This window comes from Lissotriton helveticus, chromosome 9 (genome assembly GCF_964261635.1).
Source record: "Lissotriton helveticus chromosome 9, aLisHel1.1, whole genome shotgun sequence".
In the NCBI taxonomy this organism is placed as follows: domain Eukaryota; kingdom Metazoa; phylum Chordata; class Amphibia; order Caudata; family Salamandridae; genus Lissotriton; species Lissotriton helveticus.
This window is the reverse complement of record NC_136070.1, coordinates 1,172,789,582-1,172,810,615: the sequence shown is the minus strand read 5'-3', so window position 1 is coordinate 1,172,810,615 and position 21,034 is coordinate 1,172,789,582. Positions and strand designations below refer to the sequence as shown.

Below are 21,034 nucleotides of genomic sequence, written 5' to 3'. Positions count from 1 at the left end.
AGAGCTGCATTTTGTTCCGCCCCCCTTCCAGCTGATGCGGCCAAGGGCAGTTCCTCTAAAGATACTGCACTGTGATTGCCCTTCTCTGTTGGGTTTTTTGAGACTGCTGGTGTGAGAGAGGTATCTGGAGCTTCGGGCCCATCCCCCACATTTGATGGCGCAGCGACTGAAATTGATAGTGAATCAGGCTTGCTCTGCGGTTGCATATTGCTGTCCATAGCAGTTGCTGCCATATCTTGCGTGATCTGCGTGATCTGCAACACTTGGGGTAAGGCTCTGAAGTAAGAGCGTAATGATGGAGTTATATCCCCTGGGGCTTTTAAGCTTTTGCTCTTGGGTTTACTCTTATTCTTGTTTTTTTGATGTTTTTTACTTGTGTTTATAGCTAATTCAGATTTTTTTTTAGCTCCTGTGCTTTCCTCTGAACCTCGTCCCAGGTGCAACCTGGGCCCTGTAGTTCGTTTACTAAGGTTCTTGCCTTACTCCTTGTTACTCTCCCTTGTAACCCCCTGTAAGAATCGGTGTTGCAGGCACTTTTCACAACCCCCTTAGCATCAATTGATTCCACCTTACTTGTTTGAGCGTCGATGTTGCCTTGAACCTCCAGCTCGACCAGCTTTCTCTCAGCCCCCACTGCTCTCTCACCATCCAGCACCTTATGGACCGTCCTGTGTGCCCCCTTCTCACAATCGGGTTGCTCTGATACTTCCTGCTCCCCCCACCGCTCACCACCACCGTGTACACTGTGTGCACCCTCCGTGCTGCGGCTGCACGACTGCGTCTGATTCCCGCAGCAGCGCGCCCCCAACATAAACGGGACGCAGGGAACGGCTGAACGAATTTTGCCGGTGGGCACATCCACAAGGAAACAAAAAACAAGCTTGTAAATACGGGAAGTCACCAAGAAGAATGCTAAATCAGCACTTCAGCCCGTCAATCTTGTAGCTCTCGATGCAGAAAGACAGGACACAGCATGACACGTCTAAAAGCCGGGAAATACCAGAAATACCGGCAAACGGGAAAGGCTCTGCTCCGCTCCGTTTTCTGACCCCGAGCACGAAACCCTCAGTGCGAGCCCCGCTCCTCGCCGGCAGGTCACAGGCAGGTAAACGGGAAGGGCTCCGCCCCGCTCCTCGCTGGTTCTCCGGGCACGAAGCTGCCAAAAAGCGACGGAAAAAACCCCCAAAAAGCTCCTGAAATGCTCCCGGGAAAGCCAACTCTCACTCTCCCCCGCTCAGATCGAATCACAGAGGCAACATTGCAGGCTCCGGATCGGCTGCTCACAGAGACGTGCGCACCGCTCTAGCCTGCGGCCGCCATGTTTCCCCCTAGTACTACTTCTTACTGGATATGGCTCATGATATACCTCAGCAGGATATCTGGGGGAGGTGAAAGTCTTTGAGCAACTGGTAACCCTCTTCTATTGGTCTAAGATGAGAATGTAGTTGTGTGTATTCAGCAAATCCTGTGTAACCTGCCAAGCCAGTGGATAGTTTGGAGCAAAGCACAAGGCCTCCCTGCTTCCATTCCTATTGGTAAAAACATCTTTGAGACAGTAGGTAAAGACATTATTGGTACTCTGGACCCCAAGTTTGCCATAGGCAACGGTTTCACCCCAGTCTTGGTGGATTGTGACACATGGTAACCTGAGTCTATTTCTCTAAGGCAGTGACTCCATCCACAATAGCCAGGGCACTGATGTGGAAATTTGCCCATGTGGGTTTTCCAAAGAAGGCTGTGTCTGACTGGGGTATCAGCTTCATGTCTTCTTGTCTGAAGTCTATGTGGGAGGAGAGTGGGGCACATACAAATTCAACTCTCCATACCAACCACAGACCGTTGGGCCAACCAGACCCCATGTGAAGTGTGTGGAAAGTCCACTTGCCATTCCTTCTCTTTGCCTACAGGAAGGTTCCGAAGAAAGGAGTGGGATTTAGTATATTTCTTCTTCGGTTTAGCCACCATGTGCATGGACCTCTCAAGGAGGTGTAAGAGTGATCGCCCAATAACCTTTCTCAGGATGTAGGGAACTGCATGTTGGCCCCCTGGTCTGAGATGAAGAGCCTCTGGAAAGAGGCCACTGAGAACCTGGACTCGAGCCAGGAAGTGATGAAGCACTGGTACATCGGAAGGTCTCTGTGGTAGAGTATCAACCTGTCTAAAAAAAGTGGTCATGGCACATGTGGAGCACTGAGCCTTTAAGAACCGGTGGACCGGACCGCATAAGGTCAGAGAGTGGACCGGGAAGGTCACCGACCTGGTCGGCATCAAGACATCTAGCAAGACTGTAGGGTATTATATGGGAGCCACCTCAAGCCCACTTCAAGGAGTCTCAAATAACCATGCTCCTGGTGGTGGTGAGGAGGAGGAGAGCGAGCCCTTCCCTGACCCCCTATCTTCCAAGGAGCAAGATGCGCCATTCGCAAGAGTTGTTCTTTCCCCTATTCTGAACCGATGGCAACAAAGAGACTGACATCACTTAATGGACCAATCTGCAACCTTCATCAGCAGGAGGCTACTTCCACAGGTACAAGGATTGAGTACATTAAATTGGAGTCAGATGCAGTGGTTTTGGCATTGAAGATTAGGAGACCAAACATTTTGGTTCAGGGAGACAATGAAGCCCTCAGGTGTCTGAGGCTGATGAGGGATGACAATCAACAAACTGTTGTGATGGTCTACCTTTCTACAGGAAATGGATGTTTCAATGAAACGTCAGCCTGGAACAGATCACACCAAAGCCGGTAGTCTTTCTAGTTTTTTTTGTCTTAGTTATGTGAACTCCCCTTTTTCAGCTATGGTGATGTTTGTTAGACCTGTCATTCCTGGTTTGGTATTTGCCTAGACTTTCTTTTTGCCTTCACTTGTCGACTTTTGCTGAACTAATTATTGTTGGCAATATGGCCCTGTGCACTTTATCCTTGTTAACTTGTCGTAAAGTGCTTGTGCTCTCTCCCTTAAACATGGTAACACACAATTGGCACATTTCATTTACTTTTAAGTCCCTACTACATGGTATTACCTGTACCCTGGGACTCTACATTAAATGCTACAAGAAGGCTGCAGGACTCATTGTGTCTCCCACTAAAGTAGCACTGTGAAACACTGCAGACAGTAGTGCAGTTTTAAACCACATTTTCGACCTGACAAAATAAATATTTTTCCAGACCTACACCTTCCATTTCAGCAGTTATAATTCCCCCTAAGGTATGACCTGAAGCCTCAAAGGGCAGGTGAATCGTATTTATAAAGTAGGAATTGTGTACTTCAGTTTTACATGTAGTGGCTGTGAAAAACTCCTAAAGTTGTAATGCTATCTTTCCTGTAGAATAACACTGGCTTACTGTATTACACTCATTACATCGTAACTACAGTTTGCACTCACCTGAATTGCAATTTAAAATCCTCTTTAATGATAATGTCAGATTGTAAGTTACTATATTGAAAATGCCAATTTTTCAGTAAGTTTGAATTCTTCTGCCTTAACCAAATGTGTCATTATGCCAGTGTCCAGGGTCACATTCACATGTCTGTGAATGGCTCTCCTGAGGTGTTCCTAACAGAATTGGGAACAAAAGAGACCTGGGTATCAAGGGAGTGGTCTTCCTGATAGAATGGCTGGGGAGGAGAAGTACCTGATTACACTTCAAAGGACCATGCCTGCAGTACAGACAAAATAACCTGACAACAGACCTGCCTTTGCTTTGGTCTCCCATGACAGTTCAGAGCCAAACTCAGGGGAAGAACTGACCTAAAACAATTTTGGGAGTAGGCCAGGCATTTCTCCCATGTAAAGCCTGTAGTGATGTCAAGGGTCTGTTGGCTGGCCTCATGTTTGAGCTACACAAGCACAACAAGCTTCTTTCAAAAAGCTCCCTGCAAATGCCCACCTAATCAGGACCAACTGGACCTACCTGAAAATGCTTTCCGCCTGGGGTAACCTCTGTGGCCATAAGTCCAGATCTACAAGAGGTGCCCCCCACAAAGTCCTGGACCCTTGGATTGTACCATATTTAATTTAATTTAATTTAATTGTGGGTTTATATAGCGCTAGGAATCGACTCCCGGAGGAGTATCTCCACGCTACGACCGCTGGGGAACCCGTCCTGGCTCACCCTGAGAGATGGTCCCTGATGGGTATCTCTAAGGTGCGACCAAGCATCCCCGGCGGTCTGGGGGGGCCGTTGTGAAGATGAGGCAAGCTGATGCCCAGAGTTGCCGAGTGTGGTTTCTGACTAGAGTAGACACCGAGGCGAGAATTATCGAGTCCGCTGACCCTGGTCCACGACCCTGCCGCGTCGGGAATCGAACCCTGGTCCCGGGCCGCTCTCTGCTTACGGGTCTGCCGCCTCTAACCAGTGAGCCACACTTCTCCACCATAGTGTACTTCTCCTGAACTCCAGATGAAATACAGAGTTTTGTGCTCCTTGCCCCGGTGAAGCAGATTTTTCATGCCAAAAACCACAATTCGTGGAATGCCTGCCGAAATGAACCTGCAGCTACCAGTGATATTTACGTCAGCCACAACAGGCCACATAAACTGTGACAGTACGTTTTGACCACCACCTGGAAGCTACAGTGAAGACCGGCTGTTCACTCCACCACATCGACCATCCATGACTCCCGACCTTCTCCACTTTGGGTCTTCATTTTAGTTTTATATTGTGCATGTTTTAGCAGACAGTGTTTTACTAATGTTATGTTTACATGTTTTGCTTTTACAATATTATTCTGAGAATACACTGTACATGTGTTTTTTGAAAGTCTTCCTCGCTGTGTAACCAGTCTACTCCGCTCAAAGCTAGGAACACAGATAGTCCTGAATGTCCTGGAACAAATCCTGTGTTTGAAATGCAGGTGTGCTGACCCTGATCTTCCATCCTGCAGAGAAGGATTTGCAGTTACAATTCAAGTTGATTCCCTGTTATCTAGGTGGAGTTCAGGCTAGCCTAAGAGAATGAGAAGAGGGTACACCCACTATGCTCTCAGAGTAGGGGTAGTGATAGGATAAAATATACAGTAATCAGATTGTCATGGTTGGATTGTTTATTCTTGTCACCATGGTCATCATGCGGGTAACATTGCTTTGTTTTATATGATTAATAATTGCAGTTCATTCTCTCTATGCAAGACTACAATTGTTTCAATAAATGTAGTAAAACCTTTATTTATATCTCTCTTGTGTTTACCATTGGTATGCATAAGAAAACAACGGAAGGGGTAAGATCTGTTTCCATAATTCCCTTGGGGATCGGAGTGTCATGCTCGAGGTTGTCAAAATTATCTGCCACCCCAGGAAGGATAGGGGTTTGGGTGAGGCACTCCGAGCTTGCTAAGAATTGGGCCAACACTTTCTGATGATATGAAGATATGAATGGACAGTCTGAAGTAGTGTTATCCCAATAAGCAGTCCTACTTTCTTTAGTGGGAACCATATAACATGCGGACATGGATCTCGCTGCGTCCCCCACCAAAGCAAAACTCCACATACAGCTCCTCACATGGACTTGGGCTTGAGAAGGTAAACTCTACAGTGGGACAAACATGGTCTCTTCATGGTCTCTTCATCTGATATCTGCTTCATCATGGTCAGCCTGAACTTGCGACTTTGACCCAGTCCAGAACAACCAGAAGATAACCTCCAGTGGTTGTTTGTGCTTCTGGGTGCTATTTATAGTGTATTTTTATTTATTTAAATTGACTCTATTTTCCTAAATAGGTTTGGAATTTTTCTTATGTTGTGATTTCCCATTATTACTGTTTGAGTGCTGCATAACTACTTTACACATTGCCTCTAAGTTAAGCCGGACTGCTTTTGTTCCAAGCTAACAGAAGGTTAATTAAGCACAGCTTACATTGACAAAGATTGAGTTAATTTTTTGAGTGGGGCTTCCAACTTTTAACTATTAACCCACTTTCCTACACTGAGTGAAAGTGTCAAGGTGTAGGGAATTTATGACTCACGCACATTAGTCTAAATAGGCATCTGGAGTCAGAAGTACAAATGTTTTAACAGTCAAAAACCTTCCATACCTCAAAATCCAAGAGCCTAGAAAATGGTAACGATTTGCAATTTTGAAGGAGTGTGCCATGGGCATCCCTTCTAAATTCTGAATTGGTATCTAATGTATTAATGGGTCATGACCGTAGTTCTAGTCTCAAGCTATTGTTAAATTTCAGATTTTTGTGTTGGAGTGGTAACTGATTTGCAAATTTGAAAGGGTCCCCCTTGGACTCCTTACAATCTGTGAGGCATGGTGGTAGCTTCAGGGATAGCCAGGAGTAGTCCTGGGAACCACTGCCATTTATTTTTGGTTTTTTTAAGAAACTTGGGCTACTTTAAAAATCCATTCGGTAATACATTCACAGGGATGGTGGTCTACTGCCCCTTTCAGGCTAACATCATTGATAGCTAGGCAATCAGAGAGAGTTACAATTTGCACCCTCTTTAATGGATATAATGCAATGGAGAAGTTGTCATTGCAGTGATAAGGAGTTCCAGCTCAGAGGTGAGATGTGGGAGTGTAGTGCCATCCATGTTAGAGTCAGGCACAGTCAAGAACAACCCTGGACCATTCTCCAACATGGCCTGCAAAGAAACTCATATGTTCTGATTGCATAAGTCTACTATTGAGTCCTAGCACTCAGAAACCCATGAAGCAATCAAAAAATGTATCAAGACAAAACAAAAGAACATGCAATAGTATTCTTATATAAGCAAGACTCACCTCCATAGATGTCAGTGCCACAGAAGTGCATAACTCAAGGATGGGAAACAGTGTTTACAAAGCTGTCAATACCACACAGGTAGGTAACAACACAGTCTTTACAACAACCGCATTGTTACCATGCATGGCATTACATCGCAAGACATTTCAATGACTTGCACTAGGTGGCGTGCAACACCAGGGAATGTGTTGGATTTTAAATCCAACATCATCCCTGTTGTTGCGCTAACTGGAGTAGGTCCAGCGCAACGACTTGCGATGTAATGCCACGCTTGGTAATAACACATGTTGTAACATACTATATCCCTCAAGGATATCGTTAATCACTGTTTATTTTTCTTAAATAAGGACATGCATTTCCCTTTGTTTTTCTGAAGTATTCTTGATGAAAATAGATGCCATGTTCATATATCTCAGTTTCAAAAAAATAAAAAAAGCTAATTGTAAGAAATATTTGGCTATACGGTAATTTACTTTTTTTCCAGGAGCTGCTGGATAGTAAGATAGGCCCACAGTCTCTCAGTGAAGTCTCCAAAAATGTATTCTTGCTGTTTTTGTGCTTCCTCTCGTTCTGCAATATTTATTTTTTCAGGAAATGCCATGGAAGTGTTAGCCTGTAAAGAAAGCAAAAAAAACTATTTAAAAGGTAGTGAGATTGTCATTCTGAAGTCACAAACATGTTGTTACAGGTCTAATAAATAAAGTTAAGGTTTGTTATAAGCACATGGAATGTCTGCTGAAATAATCATTGTGAATTTGTAAAATTAACTGACCAGCACAATAGGTGTGATATGAGCTGCTTGAAAAAGAAAATACCCAGGCAGGTGTTTCTCAATGCTAAGCACCACAAATGAGTGTTATTCATCCAAATCAAGATAAAGGCTATGATTATTATAACAATAGTGCATTGTTTAAGCACCTAAATTATAAGAGATAAAATCTTCCCTGAAATATGTGCTGGAAAAACATTTAATATTTTAGGGCATACTTCTGAAATTATTGCCACAGCACAGTGCAGCATGTTACCTTGGGTAGGAATGGGCCATAGTTATCCAATGCAGCACATACCTGTGCTTTCCCCCTGCGCTGGCCCTGTTTTGGCAGCCTAGCACCAAAACAGGCACCCTTGCACCATGGTACAAGGATGCCTGTGTTGTAAGCAGGATTGGTTTTGTGCACGAAGGGACAGCTGAGACAATCCTAAGATGCTTTTCCCTCTTTCTATGTGAGCTGCAAAATGCAGAACTGCGACCCGGTCACGGGTTTAACACAGGCCCCCAGAGTCCCCGTGGTGCGTGGGGGCCCCTGAGCTGCAGGTGCCCAATCAGCACAGTACCCAGGCCCAATAGCTCAAGGTTAAATATGGAGCGGGCCCCTCCATGTGGGTGGCCCCCTCAACTTTCATTACGCCACTGGACACGATCTGCAATTTAGGTTCATCCCACTGAAGGCTCTGGAGCTCCAGACTTCCAGGTTTTGACTGGGGCCTTGTAGAAAACCAAGCCGACAAAATCAACATGAATCATGCCTGAAGATGAGCCTTGCTCGACATTGAGAGGAAACGCTCCAGAAAAACGACTGACTGCAAAGGTGAAATTTCAACTCAGGTCTTCTGCTTAGTGTAGCCTACCTGGGTTTCATGGCTGTCAGCCTCAAACTTTGGCTTTGTTCCAGTGAAGTGTAAGCAAATGTCCTAATTTGGCGCTGTAGGTTTTGAAGCACTAGAAAGTGTGTATTCTTTAAAAATACATATTGGATTCCTTACATTGGATTTTTGTCAATTTGGTGTCTATTTGTTCATTAAAACATGACCTATTTTTATAAATTTGAGTTATATTTTTGTTGTGTGTTGTTCTTACTTATTTAATGCATTGGTGTTTTAAATGCTTTACTCACCTGTCTCCAAAGTTATGCCTGCCTGCTCATTGCCAGCTACCAAGGGTTGAGCAAGGGAATCGTTTATTGAGACCTTGATTGGCCCTTTTATTTTGTTTGTGGCCTTATTTCTAGTGGCAAGGCACTACTCATCATCCACTTTCTAACATTTGGTGGTCAGCGGTAAGGATACATACTTGTGTTTAAATTACACCATACAGTAAATTAATATAAGATATGTAAAAATCCTCTAAATTGACTTAGAGCAAAACTTTAGATTTTTTACTCTTTTACTAAACTGATTTTTAATCGATATTTTAGATTTTTCAAATGTTATCTATTACTGCTTTGTAAAGTGTATGTGACCCAAAACAATGGATACTGTGGCTCACCTTAGGGTTCAGTGTAGGTCTAGGGGGATACCTGCTCACAATCAGATTAGGAAGGCAGAGTTAATTAGATCCCTTAAGGCCTGGACACAGACATATCCAGAAAGTGAAGTGTAGGGTGACTCCTCCAATGACCTCCAGGCGGAGGATGATGATGATAGCTCCTCCATCGCTTCCAGAACTAGGTACATGATTCCAGTTAGGGGAAGCAGGGGAGCTTCTTTTTTTACAGCTGTAGGCTCGAATAGCTTTCATGTCTCTGGAGGAAGTTGGCCCAAACTGTGAAGAAGTAGGCAAGGGAACAATAGAGATGAAATGGTGGCAGGGACAATGACGATGATTCCGAGATGTCCAGGGGTTATGGGATTGCTCCCAAACTTCCCAAGTGAATATTTTCCATGTACACAGAGGGGGATGACATTGGCAAATGGCCGACTGCCTTGGGATGAGAGGGGCCCACTCCATGTATTTGGGTTCACTCTTGTCGGAACTTTTCCCAGCAGCTGGGAGGGATAGGCTCTAAACACTACAGGGGGATGTGGCAAGGTCATACCCACACATGAGGGAATGATCAGTCAAAAAGTTTGGTCTGACCCCAGAAAAGAACAGGGTAACGTTCAAGGACACCCAGAAGGTAAACACACAGTCGTGGGTGGACAACTTCCTTTTTTCCAGAGCCATGAAAGCTACATGAATACCGCAGCTAGACTAGTCCTCAGCATCCCGCGACACAAACACACAACCCAACACCTGCATAACCTCCACTGGCTCCCCGTTGAGAAGAGAGTAACTTTCAAGATACTTACCTACGCCTACAAATGCCTCCACAACACCGGACCCCAGTATCTCAATGACAGAATCTTCTTCCATGTACCCAAGCTGAACCTCCGATCCGCAAACTTCGCCCTAGCAGAACCCCTGAGCATCTGCAGAGCAAGAACAGGTGGAAAAACCTTCTACATCGCGGCCAAGACCAGGAACGAGCTACCAATCGACATCAGATTTAGCCCCCCCCGACCCCCTCCTAAACATCTTCAAGAGGACCCGCAAGACCTGGCTCTTCGACTGACCGCAGCTGCTCCCCCACCAGCACCTTGAAAAACCTCACGGGTGAGTAGCGTGCTTAAAACTCCCTGATTATGTAAAACATGCTATATGACTTGAATTTTATGAGCTGCCTTTTTACTCTTTTTATCCTGTTTTTAGCTAGCTAAAATGTTTTTAATGTCATTCACCAAACCTACAGACTTGGTAAATTACATGTAGTCATTTATTTTTTTGAAATAGATGCTTGACAATGAAACATTTAGGGCAGTAGGGATTTCCAAGCATTTAATGTGCCTTGATTAATCACATAGCCCTTTAATTAAACTGTTTACATATGTTATTACAGGCTGCCCAGATCTTTTATAATATAAAATGTATTAGTATTTATTTTTTGCTTGGTGTTTGCTTTCATTGCTATGTTGTATTATTTTTTGCTTTTATAATGGCTGCATTTATTATAAATGAAAGTGTAAGGGACTTGAGCTCCCCGACAAAGCCCTGGGACCACTACCTCCCCAGGGCTTAAATCATTAGGGCCAGGGGCACATGGCCCCCCCACAGCGTCGGGGAATGCTACCTTCCCGGGCTGTTGTTTTAAATGTAGTGTGGAGGGATTGAGCCTCCACACTGCCCCGGGCACCACCACCTCCCCAGGGCATACTTTACTTAAATGTGGGGGTTTGTTGTGGACCCCTGGCCAAGGAGATCACCACCAACAGGCTTATAAACCTGTTGGGAGGAAAGCAGCGCGGGGTGGGTGGGAGGTGGAGGAAGATGGATGGCTGAGTATCGGCTTACGTCATTTATAGACTTTCTTTGTATATTTCAATGTTTATCTTCTCATTGTTCGATTGCCGTATGCATGTATTTTATCTGCTAGGTGTGTTGCACGTTGCAGGCCGACCAACTCCAGACCCCTTTTCTCCTCCTCCTAGGCTGACACCTCCAATGACCATCAAGCACGGGTGAGCAGTAGCAAGGGACCTGTGGCTGGGAATGGCCCATGCTATCTCCGTCTCAGTGCTCCCATTGCATTGTCCTTCACAGTTCCATGCCTCCTGCGGCCTGGCAGTGACTGTGACCCCGAGCGAGGCTGATGACACACTCCCTAGACTTTGAGGGACTTGGATATGCATATCTCTTTTATGCTCCATCTTATTCATACCCACTCAAGGCCTAGATGTCCTCCTCCTCTACTCCTTCTTTCTCGTGACCTGGGCTTACCCCCAATCATTGGCATGCCCACTTACTCACCCAGACCCACCCCAGAGAGCCTCCCGGGGCCCAGATGGAGGCCTCCTGCTCTCATGCTCCTTGGCCTACGATAAGGCTCTGACCCTTTGTCCCTCGCTTCCACATCTACCATTACTCACCAAGTGCACTACGTCACCAAGTGCACTACGCCAGCATGGGTGCCAATCACCACCAGATGGGGTTGATGGATCCCCAGGTTCCTAGTTGTCCATCTGTCCGGGCTCCCCATTTCCTTCTTCCCATTAGATGTACATTCGGGGATGCCCTACCACCCCTGCTCCCTCTGACAGACTCCAGTGCCTGCTCTCTGCCCCTCACATAACTGTGATACCATTTCTTGTCACAATTGCACCGATGCAATAGTGCTCCTCCTGGTTTGCCCTGCCTACCAAAGGCCCCCCCTTGGTGCATCACAGCCTGTGAACTTAGACCCACAGCGTATAGCTCAAAGTCCCTAGCGCCACATTCCTTACATTCAATCTACCCCACATGTCTCCCTATATTACTCTCACCCTCTCCACTGCCCCATTCTAACATGGCTCTTGGTGCTCCTTGCCAGCTCATGCTCAGCACTGACATTTGCCTACCAGTAGTCACTTTACCTACATCCCCTCCCCCTTGTCCATTCACTCCTCATCCCCCCTCACCTTCTCCCTCTAACCCCTTTCTTTTTCCTTTTGTCTTTTTCTCCCTTCCTTCCCTATCCCCCACTCCCTCCCCTACTGAGCCTCCATCTAGCCCAAAACCCATCCTCACCTTCCTCCTCCCACCCGTTCCCCTACCTGCCCCATCCAGACTCCCTGCCCTGCCCACATCACCCTCCAGTCTATACAGTTATACAGTTTCTGCACCCCGGCACACATCCCTACCTCACCCCCTAGCATACCATGGTTCTCCCTTCCTACGCCCCCTTTGCAAGCAGCTAGATGCCCCACAGACCCCTGGCCCACTGCCCACGCTCCACATGTCCTTTTATGGAATGTCAATGGCCTTGTGCATTATATTAAATGGAAGAAGGTGCTCTCCTATCTCCAGGCAAAGAAAGCTGATGTGGCCCTCTTACAGGAGACGCACCTGTATGCCCTAGAATACAACAAGCTACACTGTGACTGGGTGGGCACAGTGTTCCACAGCAGTGTCTCAGCATAGACCACGAAAAATGCAGTGTGGGATAGTTCTCTGTAAATCGCTGTTGTGGTCCGATCAGGATGGCAGATACATATTTTCCAAGCTGAGAGTGGAGGCAGATTCCTATATGTGTAGGCTCAGTGTATGCCCGACAGGGACCAAACACCCCTTCTGCCTTCACCTGAACCACCTGCTCGTCGATATTGGAGCATCAAGGCACATCATTGGACGAGACAGGAATTTTGCCTGCAATGCGGTGCTAGTTAGGATGGGACCCTTGGACAGGGGGAACGATGCAGGCAGAGCCCTGCTAGGAGATATCATCTCGTACCATGGCCTCATGGATCACTGGCGCCTCTAACACCCGTCAGACAGGGAATACACCTTCCTGACCTCGGTCCATGGTACCTGAACCAGACTTTATTACTTCCTCATTTCTCAGTCCACAATTGTGCTCGTTGGGGACTCCTATATCTTGGATGCTGCTCTCTCCAAACACTCATCTGTTCTGCTGTATCTCAACCTGGGTTTTGTCTCCCCGGATTGAACACCATGGCGCCTGAAAGTGCAGAGAAGCCGTTCACCCCAGGACAAGACAAAGCTACGGGCCCACCTATCCGCCTACCTAGCAGACTATAAGGCATCCGTAGACTCCCGCAGAATACTAAGGCTGGCCACAAAGGCAACCATCCATGGGCAACTGACGAGAGCAGTGGCCAACAAACAGGTGTACCTTCGGCAAATTGAGCTAGAGGGCCAAATTGCCTCCCTCACCTGCCTTTATTCCTCACATCCCTCCATACCAAACCGTCGCCATCTAGAAAAAGCCTGCATGGCCCTTAATGGTCTCTTCACCTCCAAAGCCGAATACGCCCACCAGCGTCTAAAAGAGAGGCACTATGAGCAGGGGGAGAAATCGGGCCACCTGCTAGTGGCACAACTGAGACAACAGGAGGTCATTCCCGTTATCCAATCTGCAGATGGGGATTCTCAATCGACCCCAAGACATCATCAAATAATTTGCATCATTTTACAAACAGCTTTGCAACCTATAGGTGCCGGCCAGCGTAGAGCGGGTATCCACGTTCCTTGAGAGAGTTGACCTCCCTCGTTAGACGGACAAGGGCAGGGAGCTTTTAGCAGGGGACATCAGTAGGGAGGAGGTCACAGCAGCCATCTCCAAGCTGCCCTTCCACAAGGCCCCAGGCGAGGACGAATTCCCCACAGAATTCTATAAATGGTCAGAAGAGGAGGCAATCGATACCCTACATGCTGCCTTGCAAGATGTGGAACGAACGGGCTCCTTGGGACCTCGGTCTAACAGAGTGGTGATCACGGTCCTGCCCAAACTGGGGAGAGACCCGTTACTGTGCAGCAGCTATTGCCCCATATTCCTCCTAAAGTGAGATAAAGTGAGATATTACAATCCTTGTCAGCATCTTGGTAGCACTCCTGAGCAATGTCATAAATGAACGAATGAATGAAATGCATTTGTTAAGTGCCAAACAGCTACTCGGAAAGAGTGTCCCGGTGCTAACAGATAAGCAGTTAGGGGAAACCATGGAGAACATCGGTACATTTTGAAAAGCCGCAGTTGTAGGAGGAAGATCTTAGAGAACGAGCCGGGATGTAATGAATGACTCTTCTACAAACGTAGCCAGCTCCTTTCCCGTGGTAAGCCTTAAAAAAGACAATGAGAGCTTTAAATTTGATGCTCCCCTTCAGTCTCAACCAATGAAGTGTTTTAGGAATGGGGGACATTGAAGACCTTTGTTTGGGTTGGAGGATCGCCCTGGCTGTGGCATTTTGAACTACCTGTAAACGCTGTACAAGGTAACAGGGAAGGCCCAGATACAAAACATTTGCGTAGTCCAGTCTTGATGTCACCAAGGCATTGGACCACTATTTTCATAGACTCTAGTGCCAAAAGAGGAAGGAATCTTTTCAGCATACGCAGGATGCCGAAGCAGGTGCCCACTAATGCTTAAACCTGGGACTTCATGAACAAGTCTTTATCCACCAACACTGTGAGGTTTCATACAATTGACTGCTTGGTGTGCGGTGGCGAATATTCTTCAGTCCACCAAGTCTTCCAATTACTGGCAGCAGGTTCACCAAAGAACACAATTTCGGATTTATCTGAGTTGAATTTGAGCTGATTCACCTCAAGCCACTGAAAAACCTTAGAGAGACAAACCCTGATACTAACACAGTTGAAGTCTGATCATTTTTCGCAGGTGAACATCAGTTGCATGTAATCTGCGTAGGATATGATCTTTGCACCATTTGCCTCAGCTATGTGTGCCAGGGGGACAAGTACAAATTAAAAATAGTAGGGCTAAGAATGGAGCCCTGGTGAACTCCGACCCCCATGGCTAGCATAGGGGCTGAAAAAAGGGGATGCTCTATCGTTCAGGAAAGCGAGGTCAATATTGTCCCGCCGATTCCCAGATTCCTCAATCTGTCAATTAGTCTCTTGTGCGGGACAGTATCAAATGCTGCAGACAGATAGAGCAATATCAGGACAGCCCTTCCACCCTGATCCAGTGTTCCTCTAATGTACTCCGTTACTTCCAATAGGGCAGTCTCAGTGCTAAAGTTAGCCCTAAAAGCCGAATGGGCAGGATGCAACAGATTATGGCTCTCTGCATGGTTTAGAATAACTTTATTAACATGTTTTTCCAGAACTTTAGAAAGAGCCGGAAGGAGAGATATTGGCCTATAGTTGGCTGGATCAGTATAGTCGGCCGAAGGTTCTTTTAATAGCTGAAGGATTTTCGCCTGTTTCCGGCTGAGTGGAACTTTACCAGAAGAGAGAGAGGAGTTTAATACCGTGTTAACTGTGGTATTGATCGTAGGTGCAAGGGAGGCAAATAGTTTAGCCAGGTAGTCATCACTAGGATAGCCAGATGGAAGACCTTTAAGATAGTGAAGCGAGTCGGGTAATAGTATGTTAGGAAACTCCACTAACGTAGGGGTCGGCCAAAAATCAGCCCTATAAGACAGAGATTGTCAGACACTATGTTCTCTTCCATAGTTTCCATGAAGGATTGTTGAATTAAGGTAATCTTATTATGGAGGGACAGAGCAACCTGCTGGGTCTATTCTGCAGATTGTAAGAATTCTTTCTTTGTTGCCACAGGAGAGGTGAAGGATTTCACTATAGTAAAGATGTTAAGCTGTGTCATCTTTGCTTATAGATAGTTCATCTTAGCCTCTTTTACCAGAAGGTAGCGGGATTTCTGTGCACTTTTATAGATTTTCCTATGATCCAATAGATAGTGTTTACACCTTTTTTCTCACTAGAACCCTGCAGGTCCTTTTACTTGCTCTTAGTGGTTCATTAAACTAAGGAGCGGAGTGAAGAGCCCTCCTAGAGATCCGTGAGGACAGGGGAGCGGCATTTTTCCAGGTTGGACTTAAACCAGCATTCTAGAGCGGTGATATCGCATTTGAGATCACCGCACAGCATGGGAATTGATGATTCCAAAGCCTCACCCAGCATAGGCAGAGATATTTTGTGAAAAGATCTATATTTGTGCTTTCTCCTAGTAGGCCTGAGAGGGAAGCCAAGGTCTGGATTAGGTATCTTAAAGTTGATAAGAAAATGGTTGGACCATTTGACGGGAAGCAGCAGATCAGTTTTTAATTCTGTGCTGCAGAAAATCTGATTGAGAGTATGTCCCAAATGTTGGGTGGGAGCAGTGATGGACGGTGTCAAATTGCACACCGCCCTGATTTCAAACAGGGAGGTAGTATTAGGGTTTTTGTGTTTATCCATGTGAAGATTAAAATCACCCATCACCTCCTTCATTTAACACACACAGGTCAGTCTTTGTCAGGGCAGCTCCTCCAGGATTTGCCTCTGGTTCACACTATATGGATCGCCAAGGACCTACCGGAGGATGTGGTAGCCCTCTCACTAGACGCAGAAAAATCATTCAACTGCATCGAATTCCGCTACCCTGCAACCTCTTTGCCACTATGAAACGATTCCACCTGGGAGAACAGTTTATCTCAAAGGTGCGCTTACTTATTTACTGCCCCATGGCCCAGGTCAACTGTGGAGGGTTTCTCTCGTATACCTTTCAGATATGGAGAGGCATCCATCAGTGTTGCCCGCTCTCTCCCCTTATGTTTTTTCTGTCCATGGAACCCTGGTCTCTGCCATTTGTCAATGGCTACTCATAGTGGGCACACCCTTTGGAGGAGGCCTTTTCAAAGTGTACCTAAATGCTGACGGCATTCTCTTTACCCACAAGGATCTCCCACACTCCTTACCGGCATACTAGAAGTCATCAAAGACTTCACTGCCCTATCGGGATACAAGGTGAATTGGGATAAAAGCAAAGCCCTCCAGCTCTCCTTAGGCATCAAGAAGGTGGCAATCCAAGGATACCCCTTCCAATGGAAATCCTCAAGGCTCAAATAGCTGGTGTCCTGATTAACAGAGGCCTGGAACAAATGGTCATGGATAACCTGACAGCCCCGATCGCAAAGATGGAATCGGACTTTGACAAATGGTCCCTTCTTTGATTCTCCATGTGAGGCAGAGTGCAGGAGGTAAGAATGGTAACACTGCTGTGCTTTACCTACACATTGGGAATGCTACCCTTCATAGTGCCTCTAACTGCCCCAGACCTCATTGACACCGGGATACGGGCCTTTGTCTGGGGCTCTGGTCGCCCCTGCTTAGTCACGTCCAAACTTAAACTCGTCGCTCCTGTGGTGGTCTGGCCCTCCCATCTGTAGGGCACTACTCTTTAGCCCTTCATCTCTCCCAGCTCGCTTACCTACTATTGGGCACACCAGACCTCCGCAGTGGGTTACAATGAAACGCTCGCTCCTCGCCGGCGGCGATGGTTTTGCCCCCCTTTACAGGGACCACACCCCTCAACTACCTCTTCTTCATCCTGTGATACAGACCAGACATAAAGCATGGCATTATGTGCAATGCCTATTAGGCATGTGTGAGAAGTTGGCCTGATATATGATGCTCACTAGTTCTAGTGATCACCTTGTATCAGTCCAAACAACCCTTATGGTGATTGGTTGTAAAGTCAACCGTATAGACCAGCTATCCTAGTAGCGTGGACAAAAGCAGTCTTTTAGGCTAATCTCTTTTGGCATGTGAAGCCAGCTGTTTTACCATAGTATAACCCCTTGAACACCAAATGAAAGGACACCACACAGGTTGTTATGAAAATAAACAGTCTATTTATTAATAACAACACCTCTGAACTCTTTATGATATCAGAGGGCTAAGCACATGACGGTACTAAAAAGGAAATACGAGTTTGCACAATATTTACACAAGTGCCTTAGTGGCACGACAAACCATATACTCAAAACAATGGAATGCGAGGAAAGAAAGTATTGTAAGAAGATCCAGAGGCTGGAGGATCGGTGGGGCTACGCTACAAACTAGGTAAGTACGGAGAAGGAGGCCCACGGGACTCACGTGCAGAGTGGAAACTCTCACGCGGGATGTGTACCAACGTCTATGGATACAACAGTTTACAAAGTTACGGATTCCGGACAAACCCGGCTGGATGGAGGGAAAACAGTGGACCTGGACACTAGGAGAGTGAACACAGACTTCAGGACCTAGAAGCTTTAGTTACCTAACCCACAGGCTGCGGGTGCATAGGGCTTAAGTAGTGTCGGGTTTGCTGCGTTGATCCCGGTGATGCCTGAAACAAGAAGTTGCTGGCAGGCAGCCAGATGGAGGAGTCCGGTGGTTCCAAGGATGGAACTCGGAAGAAGGAAGTCCTGAAAAGGAAGGGGACAGAGTCTTGGTCACTAGCCAGTGACGGTGTTGGAACCAGGAGGGAACCAGATGCTGTCGCCGCATTCAGGTGAAGGAGGGGTCGCTTCTCTCTGTAGCTGCGAGGACCAGGAGCTGCTCTTCACAACCAGGCTGGAGGCACGAGCTGTCCCACGTAGTCTGCTCCTGTTGGCGGTGTCGGATCGTCGATCTGGACAACAGGCCTTGGCTAATGCAAGCCACGCGGTGGAACAAAGATGGCGTCTGGTGTGGACCAGGAGGGTCCGGGGTGCTCCTCTTTTACAAGGAAGCAAGGGCCAGTCTCAGGGGACCAGACTAGCAGAGTCAAATTCTTCGGGTCGTCGTCTCAGAGGGCACAAGCCAGCCAGCAAGTGACCAGACAACAGGAAGTGCAGCAACCAGGCAAAAGGGCCCCACGCAGATCACGGGGATGCTGGGGGGCTGGTCTTTGGTGCAGGAGCTGCGTCGGTGTGGGGCTTCTCAGTCCCCAATGCACTCACTTGAGGAACCCTCAGGGGTCGTGCAGGAAGCGCCGTGCAGGTTTCTTCAAGATGGCGGTCTCCACGTTGCTCCTCGCACCCACGGGTCCCAGCTGTGCTGTGGATGTGGGTAGAGGTCAGAGAGGTCTGGAGGTCTGGGTCTTGTCGAGCTGATCATCGGATTCCGGGCTGGAAGGACTTTGCAGCAAACCGCACAGAAGCTTGATGGTGCCTGCGGAGCAGGATGGTCACTCCCTGACCATAGGGGAGATTCTTCAGTCTTCTGATGGATCAGGAGGTCGAAGTTCAAGAGTTTCTTTGTGGAAGGTTGTCAAGATTAATCTAATCTGGAATGGGACCAGCTCCTACCTTTATCCGGCTAAAGGGGGCTGCACTACGACTAGGTCCCTCCCCTGGGTGGGACCAGGAAGGGGGGTGGCTACACCCCCTTTCCTTTGTCAAGTTTCCCACCAGAGCTGAGGCTGGAGTGCCCCAGCAACTGGTTGGAACCGGTGTATGCACAGGGCACCTTGTGTGCCCCAGGCATGTCTCATTCCTTTCAGCCTGGCCCTACCTAATACACAAAATCCTGTCTGGGGCGGTGCTAGCACCTCCCAAGGCAGGAAACCCTTTGTCCAAGCCACCCTCGCTGGAAGGACTCCCAGCAGCAGGAGGTCAGACTTGTCTCTGTGGTGGCAGCATCCATTTTGTGATGCTGAGGCTTGAGTTAACTTTAACCGGGGTTTACAGTTACCTACATGTCGTGTCCCTCTAGAAGGGTGGAATGCTAACCCCGTCGCCAGAATTGGCGAAGGGTTAGTATTCCAATTCGTATGACACCTTACTCGACATGTTTTGATAAAGCTATGCCAAAGTTAGCATTTAACCGCGAGGATTATAATGCACTTAAGAGTATATGGTATAGCGTTATCATGGAACAGCTATAAGGACTTGGTTCCGCAAGCTGCAAACGGGCTCAGCTCATGCCAGAGCACCATTTCACATAATTCCAAGCACTCTGCCTTCGGGATTGATAAGGCCTGCCATAGGAGTGACTGATAGGAATATATGTGTCCATTTTAGGGTTAGATATAGGAATACTATATCTAAAGCAAAGGGTGTTTACACCACCTTGCCCCAGCTGTCATGCAGCCACTTGTGTCAGTTTTGGATGGCCAGCCAGGGGTGGCATAATACATGCTTCAGCCCCTGGTAGGCCCTGGGTACACCTATGCCCTGGATACCTAAGGTATACTGTACAGGGACTGATAGTGTGACTCAGTATCCTATTAGATATGTACCTAGGTTACATGGAGTCCATTTTAACAGAGAGAGCAGGAAGCCTGGGGTCCTGAATAGCAGGATCCCAGGCCAACTAAGTCAAAAACCAGCAAAACACCAGGCAAAAAGTTGGGGGTAACCATAGTCAGATACCCACCTTCCTACATAACCCCCCCAAACGAAAGGAGATAAGGCTATCCTTGACCAGGTAAGCCTATATTGCCTGAGTGGCCATATGAGGAGGTGCATGCACTGGCATGGTTACCCCCTATCTCATGGTCCACTAAGCAATCCCTCACCCTAAGGTTATCTGAGGGTCTCCACCATAGAGAATCTCTACCTGTGGTGTGTTTTGGTAAAGAAAAAGGCTGGTGCTGATATGGAGTACTGAAGTGAGGCTCCACTCATTTTGGGCTCAGCTTCCTCCAATCACTATCCACCATACATGCCTTTCTTTCCATGACTGAGTTGCTGTATGCTCTCAGGGTCAACGTCTGGCTACCTAAAGCTGGAGGCTGGGTCCCTCTGTTTGGCTAACTGGAGGGACAGGTCAGGCTTGGGGCCCTTAGGTCCCAGGTTTGGCTGTGCCCAACAGTGTCCATCTGTGGGAGGTCCCTAACTAATCTTAAGGGGGATCTCTCAGGAGTTTGTTTTATTTTCACTTGGCTAGGTCTACTAGCTTCAGTGCCCTTAATCTGCTGATTGGGGAGTTCTTTTGGACAGGGGGCCCTTTGGGGTCCACCACTGGCCTTCCTGACCTCCACAGCCCTGGGCTGACTGAGGCAGGGTAGAGAGGGGCAGGTTACCTGCTCCAGACTGGGTCCCACCTTGGAAGGGTCCACTGACATCAGGGGCTCTGCCAGGCTAGGCCTGACTACCTCTGGGGCAGTTTCTTCACAAGGGGTAAGATCAGTTCCCTGAGGAGGCTGATCCTTTCCTAAAGTCTGGTGGGAGGGAGATTTCTCTTCCTCCTCAATGCTCTCTGTTTGAGTGGAGTGATCCATAGTTTCAGGCTTCACAACACTATTATCAGTCTGAGTTTGGGCTGTGGCCATCACAACCCCA

General features: G+C 47.3%; 1 protein-coding gene across 1 annotated transcript in view; it reads right to left on the bottom strand.

Annotated features, from left to right (window-relative positions):
- Positions 1 to 21,034, bottom strand: part of LOC144783390 (inter-alpha-trypsin inhibitor heavy chain H3-like) — a 584,371-nt gene that overhangs the window by 289,060 nt on the left and 274,277 nt on the right. The window contains exon 13 of the mRNA XM_078662386.1: positions 7,203 to 7,342. Coding sequence (XP_078518512.1) covers positions 7,203 to 7,342 — 140 coding nt within the window. The remainder of the gene's footprint in view (positions 1 to 7,202; positions 7,343 to 21,034) is intronic.